The sequence below is a fragment of the Watersipora subatra genome, chromosome 11, assembly GCF_963576615.1.
Source record: "Watersipora subatra chromosome 11, tzWatSuba1.1, whole genome shotgun sequence".
In the NCBI taxonomy this organism is placed as follows: Eukaryota; Metazoa; Bryozoa; class Gymnolaemata; order Cheilostomatida; family Watersiporidae; genus Watersipora; species Watersipora subatra.
Window position 1 is genome coordinate 40,915,128 of NC_088718.1, and position 11,906 is coordinate 40,927,033.

General features: G+C 34.6%; 1 protein-coding gene across 1 annotated transcript in view; it reads left to right on the forward strand.

Annotated features, from left to right (window-relative positions):
- Positions 1 to 5,218, forward strand: part of LOC137408566 (uncharacterized) — a 29,206-nt gene extending 23,988 nt beyond the window's left edge. Inside the window, exons 8-11 of the mRNA XM_068095142.1 lie at positions 130 to 216; positions 1,835 to 1,976; positions 3,723 to 3,836; positions 4,972 to 5,218. Of these exons, the coding sequence (XP_067951243.1) occupies positions 130 to 216; positions 1,835 to 1,976; positions 3,723 to 3,836; positions 4,972 to 5,012 (384 nt within the window). The 3' untranslated portion in view covers positions 5,013 to 5,218. The remainder of the gene's footprint in view (positions 1 to 129; positions 217 to 1,834; positions 1,977 to 3,722; positions 3,837 to 4,971) is intronic.
- The last annotated feature ends 6,688 nt before the right edge of the window (positions 5,219 to 11,906 follow it).

Consider the following 11,906-nt stretch of genomic DNA (forward strand, 5'->3'; position numbering starts at 1 on the left):
CAGCATTAGGAAGAATTTACCTATTTCTCCTTGCTTGAGCGATTACTCAAAGTTTCAGATTTAATTTTCTGGTTTTTTGTTCTAACTAAAGTCATTGGTTAAAGCTGCACCAATGTTTTCTCCTAATAGATTTTTGTTGAGCCAGAAGATGATGATGTGAGAGAAGAAGAAATTGGTTATCTGCCTCATATACCTTACAGCAGGGTAAATCTGAAAGTATGTATGCTTATATAATGTTACTAAAAAATTAAATAGCTTACATCCCTTTTACTCGGTAGAATTACTCAAATAAAACTAAGACTTCTATTTTACAATACATTTACTAAAGTTAAATAATATTTTTGGTAAACTTTGTGATTTTAGCATCTAAAACCACAAGATTAAAAGCCAAGTTAAATTATAAGCCAGTATAGTTTTAGGTTCAACATTTAGAAACTTAAAGCTTGGCTAGAAAGCTTAATACTATCCGTAATAAAACATTGTACATGTATTTGCGAGAAAATACATGCAGCAAAGCAATAAAAAGGTTTGAGAAATAAGTTATAACATTGATCTTATGGTTTTCAAAATATATGGGCATACATGTGTCTATATATATGTATACATACATATGTATATATATATGTATATATATATATATAAATATCTATATATATATAAATATCTATATATATATATAAAACTGTTTCCTCACCCCGGATACCCCGTATGGGTGGTAAATTCTGCTCTAACTCGGGTCTCCTACCAGAGACCTGGGAGTTTGAGCACTCGCCTCAAGATCTTAGCTGTTCCCAATAGCGCACTTTTCTGCAACTCACCTGAGTTGATTGTTGTTGGTATTTGGGCAAGCCCCATTTTATGCGCTGGTGTTATTGCGCCCAGTGCCCCAATGACTACTGGGATTACAGCTGTTCTTACATTCCAGCATTTTTCAATTTCTTCTCCAAGAGGGAAATATTTCTCAACCTTTTCTTTTTCTTTGCTGGCTATATTGTAGTCATTGGGCACTGTTATATCTATTATAATAGCCCTCTTGTTTTCCTTGTCTACCACCACTATATCTGGTTGGTTTGCTAGGACATGCTTGTCAGTTTAGATGTAGAAGTCCCAGAGGTATCCGGGGTGAGGAAACAATTTTATATATATATATATATATACATATCTATATATATATATATATATATATATATATATATATATATATATATATATATATATATATATATATATATATATATATATATATATATATATATATATATATATATATATAGATATGTATATATATATATATCTATATATATATACATATCTATATATATATATAGACATGTATATATATATAAATCTCAGTGTTGGTCGTTCGTTTGACCAGTTATAGCGATACGGTTTTAGCAACAAAAAATCACCTTCATAGTGCATTTGAACCCATGACATTGAAATCGCAATGCGACATCATTTCCATTGCTCTTACTATATACTCATACTGCATATCCTTTTGCAATTGCACACAACAAATGTGCATTATTTCTTATTAATCAATATTATTCTTTTTAATTTTAATTTTTTTATTTTTAAAAAGTAATTTTTTTCACCATCATCTCTTTCTTTAATACAGAATGGAACTTTTAAATGCGCCATTTCAATTTCACATGCACAATTGTATTATCTGGAGTAGGAATTACTTCTATGTTCTCTCTCTGTTTGGTTAGACAAAGTATCAGACAAAAAAGTCAGATATCTCATTTTTACGTTAGTACCAATGTCGTGAGGTACCGGTATCATCCATAAGATATGTAAGTAACCTGAGAGCACATTCTTTATCTACCTGCAGTTTACTGATGATGTTGCAATGAAGCCATATTTCACCTACCTACGACCTGACACAGTAAACCAGACATCTATCGGTAACAGGCACTTCAAGGTCTTTGAGCATAGACCAGGCTATTACAGGTTGATGTCGGTGATGAGACAAGGTAGATGTACTGCCAGCATGTTTCTATTTAATCTATAGCAAACACTACTTCTGTTTGTTAGCGTAGTGTGTATATACTGCACGTTAAACACCACTGGTACTTTGTCATATATACTCAGTTAGCGAACACATCACTGAAGCAATAGTAAGTTAGCCATAAATCTGAGATGTAAATTTTAGATTCCTTCTATCAATTAATTTATTTGTTTCTCCTTGTTTGGCCTTATCTATCTAAGCTATCGTTAATCAATCTTTTGTTGTTTGCTGGCTTCAAGCGACCAATAGACTTTGTATATTGGCTAAGTTAATATGTCTCAATGTCATCTTTAGTGTAGAGATCAGCGGCCTACATTAAACAGAAATAGTTTAAATTTTGATTTATTGGAATATTTCATATTTTATAAAATGACTAGCTAAATACCTGACGTTGCATAGGCACTAAAAGGTTTTTGCCTAAACAGTTTATTTTTAATTGGCTATGTTTCTTGACCCAACAAATTTGATAACGTTACTATAATAAGAGCCATCTGTGCCTATCCCTCTAAAACCAGCGTTAGGGAAAAATATTATTTTATGATCTCTAGCACAGCCATAATCTTCAAGCATGCTATTTTAAAAAAATGGCATTAACGATTGGCAGATGCATAAGTATGTTCACAGTTATTCCATAGCAAAGCCAGTCTAAACCATAGTCTAATGGATAGCACGCCTGTCTGTAGAACTACAAGTTCAGAGTTCACATTTGGCAGAAAGTGGATTTTCCTATAACTTTAAAGCTATAGCTGGACACACAAACGTGAGACCAAAAAACACTAAGATTTATATAGATAAATTTTAGTGCTTTTTGGACTAATATATATATTATATATATATTATATATATATACATATATATATATATATCTATATATATATATATATATATATATATATATATATATATATATATAGTAACTAAAAGCAGGTGCAAAAAACATATAAAAAGAGAACTCTACACTAAAAACCTAAAAGATAATTAGTGGAGTATGAAATATTTGAAAAAAATATTAAGAATAAAGTAAACTTTTAGTAATGGTGCAATTACTAAAAGTTTACTTTATTCTTAATATTTTTTCAAATATATATATATATATAGTCACACAAGCTTAAAAATTTCAAGAAATGAGCATTCCCTTTATTGTATGGCTGAGCAAAAACAACTCTGTTTAATATGTTCAAAATGGACCACTACGAACTAATTAAAAAATTCTTCATTAAAAATGAAATAAAACAAGTTTTATTTAATTTAAGTTTTACCAATGCAAGCCATTGTTAAAATAAAAAGGGTAGTTCTTGCATGTTTCGATAGTTTTCGTGATAGCTCGATAGCCATCTTGATAGATATTGGAATGGTTATCGGGATAGCTATCGACATATATGTATATAACTATCAAGATAGCTAGGTTGATAGATATTGAGCTATAGAGAGTGCTAGCTCTAGGGCTAGCTTGATGACCATTGAAGATGGTCGTCAGAGATGGTCATCAAAGATAGCCATTGAAGATGGCTGTTTCGACAACAATCGAGCTAGCCATATATGTCGATAGCTATCTCTATAGCCATTTCTATAGCTAAAGATGGCTAGATATAGAGCTAGAGCTTTCCTCAGATTTCAAAGCAGAAAAGCAGAGGAAAGCAACTAAAGACTTGTTCAATCACAGTATTCTTACATTTTATTAACTTGCAAACTTTTCATTTGTTGGTTTTAGATCGCTATCTCTCCATCATAAAGGTAGATAACAGAATTGTTTTGGGATTGTCGGCTCTTGATGAAAGCTTAGAGAACTGGGAGATCAGTTACGATTTCTCATTTGATATCCCAGGTGAGACATTCATGTCCGGTTATTGGTCTGGGTGATATAAGCGAGCCTGTGGGTGCCTCATATACACACCTACCCCTTACACACCTACTCACCTACACACCTACACACCTACCCACCCACCCACACAACCACACACCTACATACATACACACCTAGTAATTTACACAGGCTACTACGCTGACATAGTATGCGAGTTTAACCAATCGTGTCATAGTAACTGACCTTTGACTACTCCTCACCGTGGTATGATAACATATTTATATGTACTTTGAAGTTACTGGCAACAGTTCGAAGATAAGCGGTAAAATTATTAATTTGTTTCGTTCGAAGAAATGTTTTTACACAAATTAAGTTAGAATTTATTCTTTCCAATTAGAATATTAGGACAGAAGCTTTAATAGATTTTTATATAAAAACTCTATGTTTGTGATAGCGGATGAGTATATTAATAAAAATAATAATATGTAAATGTACGCATTTATCTATCTGTTACATTTATATATTTTTACAATACTAACGTTTAATTTTATTTATGTATTATTTATGTTAATTATTTACATTAATATTTGCACTCATCTGCTTGCATATTATCTTGTAGTTATATTATATACATGTATAGGCTTTATAAATATTTATATAATTTCTATGATACTTTATATTTACATTATTATTTATTTTTTTAATATAATGTGTTTGTAATTGCTCTATACATTATCTTCTAGTATGTGGTATATAATAAACCTTGGCTTATAAAATATGCAATTGATGTGAATTCTGAAGTTATATCTATGATCACTTTTTGCAATCTTTGGTACACCTGTAATTTGGTGTTTTCAATACAAACTTTTTATTGCCTAGAATATCCATGCAGTGGTGACAAAGTAGAAGCAACTTAGCTTATTTCAGTCTAGCAGTAAACTTTACAGAAAATTTTATCTAAACACTTGTGAAAAATTTTGCATTTAGTCTATGAGACACTTAAAAACGACATAATTATTACCTAGTATATTTTTTTAATATAGAAAGGGTACATCAGGCCTTACTCTGCAGTTAACCAAATGATGAAAATTGCAGTGTTGGGAAAATTTTGCCTAAAATTTAAAATTATTTTGCAGTGCATTTCATTTGGTTACAGACTTGCTGCGACACAGATGCAAGCCTCCAGTATTCCACTGAAGACATATCTCGACTCGTTTCACTCATCACGCAAGAGAAGACAACTCTGCTTGTCTTGCACCTGCTACAATATATTGTTCACGGCTTCTTGACAAAATATAGTCATAATAATAAGCTCATTGTAAATAATGCATTTATTAAAATATTGTCTGATTTATTATTCTGCTTTGTATTAATAAATAAACAATAAACTGTTTTTATTACGATTCTATAACCTAATTACGCAATAATTTCAGATGAAAATCAAGCGTGAGACATTACTAACTGGTGTAGTGTAATGGTTTGTAAAACATGCTCCAAAACGACAAATCCCTAGTTCAATCCTTACTATGGGATGTTAGGAAAAGCAGATAGCTGTAAATTGCTCCAGTGTCTCAAGATATACAAATCATTTTGCCAGCATGATTGGTGGCTAACTCCAACCTCCTGCCAAAAATTCCCTCTGACCAAGTTTCTCTTGGGAGTTCTCTCAGACCTTCAAGTTATGTCTGCGAGGCATGGAGCAAAAGATTATTCCTATTAACTATTACAATGCTATTAGCAGTAAAAGCATAAGATGAGTACAGGTCGTACGGTATGTACAGTACAGTACGTCTGACAGGTACAATTAAAACATATTTAAAATAGAGGTTGTAGAGATCAAATAAGTCTTAAGTGCTGACAATAGTCCACATGACAAGCAAATACAACTAAATAATAAGCTTTTTGCTTTATTATTAATGTATGGCAATTTTTGAAAGAAAATTCTATTTGAAATTAATTCTAATGTTTGACCGGAAGCAAAAAAGAAAATCGGCTATAAATATTGTCTACGCGCTGTAATTATGTTGACAAAATTAGATAGAGCTTAACATGCCAGACCAACAGTTGAATTTAAAAGCACCTGTTATAAATATAGATAAGGAAAATTTCTCAACTATAACAAAGATGATTACTATCAGCCACTGTAGTTCTACTAGGTTGGTTGTTTTCTGGTGCCAGTCAAAGCTGGTACCAGCAGAAGTGGAACCAAATTGTTCATCTATACTTCTAAAACGTCATGATGTGAAGATTTTACGCAAAATTTTGAAAAATCTTCAGTTGGATTGTGTGATAAAAGTGTACAATGCAACAATAGAATTGTGAATGTTTTTTTGGCCTTTATTTCATTTATTCACAAATAACACTGACATCATAAAGCCTAAAAGAACAAGCACCAATGAATTGAACTAAACTATAAATTAAAAAATTAATTGTGAGGGGTGAAGTACAAGTCAAGATTAAGGTGAGTCACAATATTAATTTGGTTCAATCAATCAAAATGTATGTGATAGTGAACTAATTTGTCTCTTTGAACTATTCTAGCACTAACTATATGTGGTAATAACTTTATGTTAACTCACGCGTAACTTACGACTTGCAGCTAAGGAAGATGAGATCTATTCCCATTTAACTACTCTCCATGCATCGCCACCAGTTGTGATGAATCCGGTCACAAGACCAAAAGACAAGCAGAGCATGCAAAAACCCCGACGATGACCACGCTAGCAGATGTAACCAGCGATACTGGACACCCGAAGATAAGCTCACCAAATCAAGTCGAAAAGCAGGCCATTAGGACAACTGAGAAATCCAGTTACTTTACACAGAGTAGTAAACATGGCAAGGCAAGATGATTAAAGAGATGTAATTTCAGACCTTCATGTTTTGTCTATTTGATAAAATTTTGTAATCAACTCATACAGAGTATGAAACAGCTGACTATCAAAGACAAAAGTGTTGAGAGACAAGCCTACGCACATATTACTGTCTGATTTACAGGCTACATTTATTTAGTTTAATTTACATTTACATATTAGAAGTTGTGTCCTTTCATATTGGTGCAGACAACTCCAATTTACATATGCTATGTTAGTTACAAGCTCACGTATACAAAGGCTGCTAATTGGTTAATAGGTCAATTAATCAATGTCTATTGGTTCATTTATTTTTCTGTGCATACCTTTACTTGTAAAAGCAACTTCCTGTTCTGTTCTAATTACAAAGCATGACAGCAGCACATTCTCTCCTTTTCTCTTAATTATGGCTAGTAACACACAATCATCAACTAGCTCAACAGGTTATGGGCCCAGCAGGAGCTGACTTTATTTTGATGGGAACTAGGCATCATATCAAATATGGGAAACCAGGTTCATCAACTATTTATACACAATAAATAAAGGGCTCCACAAGGCAATACTTCCCAAAGTGTCAACAGTTGAAGACCATACAGATTATGATGAAAAGACTAGATGGGCTTATGCAGAATTAGTCCAAGCTCTTGATGAACGGTCTCTTCAACTGATAATGAATGACAGTAAAGATGATGGTAGGAAGGCTTTACAAGTGTTGAGAAACCACTACGCGAGTATAGAGAAGCCGCGTGTACTTACACTTTATGAAGAGCTAACCACACTAAACATGAAAACTACAGAAGACATCACAAATTTCATCATAAGAGCGGAAAGAGCAGCTACAGGACTTAGATCCGCTGGTGAAACTATCTCAGACAATTTGATAATAGCAATGATACTAAAAGGCTTACCAGATGCGTTTCAGCCGTTCGTGGTAATACATACGCAGCTAGACAAGGCTAAATCGCTAAGAGTTCAAAGCAGCGGTACAAAACTTTGCTAATACAGAATCCGTACGTATGGCAGCGCAGTCATATGCTCCAGCTACAAGTGGTAGACCTAACACTACATTCACACCACGACAACCAAATGCATCAGGAAAACCTGCACAGCAAAAATGTATGGCATGTAGAAAGATAAATCACAAATCGTCGCAGTGCCGATCAAAGCCAAACTTCAATGTGGGTACTGTCAGACCCCAGGACATATCGAAAAAGTGTGCTTGAAAAAGCAGGGTGAGAATTCATCTGACACACGTGCGAATGTCACTGAAAAAACTACAACACAATTCTCGTTCACTACCTCAATCGACAGTGAAGATGTCAACCAAGCCATGACAATAGCAACAGATTATTAGTGGACTGTGATGCAACCTGCCATATAGTAAACAATCCCAACTACTTTACATCATATGATGATAGCTTCAATTCAAAGCAACACTTCATTCAGTTAGCTGATGGACATAGGAGTAATGAACTTGCTACTGCTCGAGGTAACGCTCAATTCACTATTGCTGACTCTGAAGGTAAGATGCATAAAATATCTCTTCATGATGCATTGCTAGCTCTAAACTTCCCGATGAGTCTCTTCTCAGTACAGTCAGCTGTTCAGTCAGGTGCTGAAATAACATTTACTAGGCAACACACTACGCTTACAGCTAATGGCACTGACTTTAGCATTACTAAACTTGGCAAACTATATTATTTGCAAACTGACAGCTGTGATGACTCACTAAATGTCACTAGGAGTATTGAGGATTGGCATGTGTCTTTAGGTCATACTAACTATGATGACATTATTAGCTTACAGTCAGTTACCCGTGGTATGACAGTACAAGGCAAACCGACTAAGACTTGTACCACATGCACCACAAACAAGATGACTAAACTACCAAAATCACACGATGACCATCCCACATACGCTACTAAGCCACTTGAACGTGTACACTCTGATGTATGCGGTCCAATCGACCTGACCTCCAGAGAAAGTCATAGGTACATCATAAACTTTGTTGACAAATATTCCAGCATGTTGTTTGTGTACTTTTTTGCGTTGTAAGAGTGAAGCACACACCGCTCTAAGCAAGTTCTTGTCAGATGTTGCACCTATAGGTAGCGTTAAAGAACTCCACTCAGACAACGGGGGAGAGTACATGGGTCACGCTTTTCAAAAGGTGTTACTAGACAACAAAATCAAACATACAACAACTGCCCCATATACACCATACTAGAACGGTAAATCCGAGAGAGCATGGTGTTCTCTAATGGAAATGTCTAGATGCCTCATATCAGAAGCGAAAATAGCCAAAACGTACTGGACTTATGCAGTTAAACATGCCCAATACCTATGTAACAGGAGTTATCAACGCCGTACAAACTCCACAGCATACGAGCTATTAACTAACACTAAACCTGACATGAGCAAAATACACAAGTTTGGTTCAACATGCACATATTACGTCGACGGACACAAACAGAAACTAGATGCTCGAGGCCAGATTGGTATTTACCTAGGTATTGATACTCAGAGTAAAGGGTATTACGTGCTGCATGACAACAAGGTTACTACTACACGCAATGTAACTATACATGTCAATATGGAGAGCAAACAAGGTCATGAAGATATTGGAACAGAACCCTATGATTCACCTCACAGTGCTACCAGCCAACGCACAGTGAGACCTACTGGTTCAGGACCTCCTAACAGAGTTTCAGAACCCGTAACACAGCCTGTAGACCTAAATCAAGAGCAGGCTAACCATGAAAGATCAGAGCAAGAGCAACTAGCACCGAACTTAAAGCCTGAAACTTATGAAAAGCCTAGCAGGGAGAAGAAAACTCCAAAACATCTGTCAGACTACTATTTGTATCTCACAGACCCACACACTGATCATGCTTATAACACAAACACACTACCACTCATACCTAACACATATGAGGAGGCTATTACTTCAGCAGATGCCAAACGGTGGAGATTTAGACGAAAGGCGATGAACCACAGGCTATATGTTTACTCTAGGTAATTCCGCACCTATCAGCTGGAAATTGCACAAGCAAACAGCTGTAGCTCTATCATCAACTGAAGCCGAGTACATTGCAATGGTCGAAGCTACTAAGGAAGCCATACATCTACGACAATTGCTAAACTTACTCAACATGCAACAAGATAACTCGACAACTGTCTACGTTGACAATCAAAGTGCAATTGCCCTCGCTAAGAACACTGACAAGCATCACAATCGCAGCAAACATGTAGACATACGATATCACTTTATTAGACTACAAACCGATGTTGTATACACCTACATACATTAACACTAACAATAATATGGCTGACATATTCACTAAGCCACTCGAAAGAGTCGCACATATGCGTCAACGAAAGATGTTGCTCCAGCTTGAGGGGGCGTGTTGAGAGACAAGCCTACGCACATATTACTGTCTGATTTACAGGCTACATTTATTTAGTTTAATTTACATTTACATATTAGAAGTTGTGTCCTTTCATATTGGTGCAGACAACTCCAATTTACATATGCTATGTTGGTTACAAGCTCACGTATACAAATGCTGCTAATTGGTTAATAGGTCAATTAATCAATGTCTATTGACTCATTTATTTTTCTGTGCATACCTTTACTTGTAAAAGCAACTTCCTGTTCTGTTCTAATTACAAAGCATGACAGCAGCACATTCTCTCCTTATCTCTTAATTATGGCTAGTAACACACAATCATCAACTAGCTCAACAAAAAGCTCTGGCAAAGTAAATATTTTGCTCTTGGCAGCTGTGCAATAATTTTTCGTTAAGAAGACAACTCCAACATAACACTTCTTAAAGCCTTTTCAAGTTTTTATACTTTCTCTGTATAAATGCCTACAATTTTCTACTCTTTTTTACTTTAAAAATATACTTTTTTCTCCATTTCTTAATGCTTTACCAATAAAACCAAAACTATAATAAAGTTCACTGATTTAATCTATATACATAAGCTAGCTGTATCTCCAGGCGTTGCATGGGTATTAAAAATCAGCTTATAAACAATGGAAAGGGATGCGAGTTGCCTACCACTTGCTATTAGCCTGGCACATTGCCAATGGAAAATGGTATTAAAAATCAACTTATAAACAGTGGGAAGTAATGAAAGTTGCTTGCCACTAAGTCTTGCTATTAGCCTGGCACATTGCCAATGGAAAATTCCAGTAAGCTTGCTAGTACACGCTATGCTTCTAATAACATTACTCCATGACTTTGCGTCAGAATTGTCCAGCTACAGCTATTCTAATAATAGCTATAGCTGGACATACCGAAGGACAACAGACTTTGAGCTATATATATATATATATATATAACTGTATATATATGTATATATATACAGTATATATATGTATATATATATTCATTTATATATACATATATATATATATATACAGTCAAACATGGATAACTCGAACTTCACGAGACCGAGCGAAAGTGTTCGAATTATCAGAGCGTTCAAGTTATCAGAGCACTGTCACAAGTCCATGTATTTACTTATTTATTAGTAAATACATGTACATATACAAACTATAATATAAATCAAATGCACAAATGGCTCGTTTCAAGTTAAATGCTTCTAATGTAAAGTTTAAAACGTTTTTATCCAAAAGTATAGAGATTTTTCTATCACTTGAGGTTGGTTTGTTGTTTGAGGTGATGTTATTGCCAGGACGTTTTTTAGATTGACATTGACAAAACTTGATCGTTGTTGAAATGCTCAACAGAAAAGACATCTTTTTCTTTTGAGCGTTTTACCCACGATCAATTTTGCCGATTTTTCTTGAAGTTTATGCACAGATTACCTTACTTTACCGTGCTTCCGAAGGGCGATCGCTAAGCGGATGTTTGGTATAAATCAAATTTCACCAAACCTTTAGAAAAGTCGTTGACAAAAATATTTTGGCGATAGTGGTAATAACGACGCTTATGAATTACGAAAAGTTGAGGTTTACCTCTATGGCTTAGAATAAAGTGATTTTCTAAAGCGATAACAACCGTTTCGGTAGTCCTTGGGCAAAAAACAGTTCGAGTTAACAGTGTTGAGTTCGAGTTATCTATAGCAATTTATCATTATGTGGGAACGGACCAAAGAAACCGTTCGAGTTAACCATGTGTTTGAGCTATCTGTGGGCGAGTTATCCATGTTTGACTGTATATATATATATATATTCGAGGTCTGATCCAAAAGTTTTCGGAATGGAGTT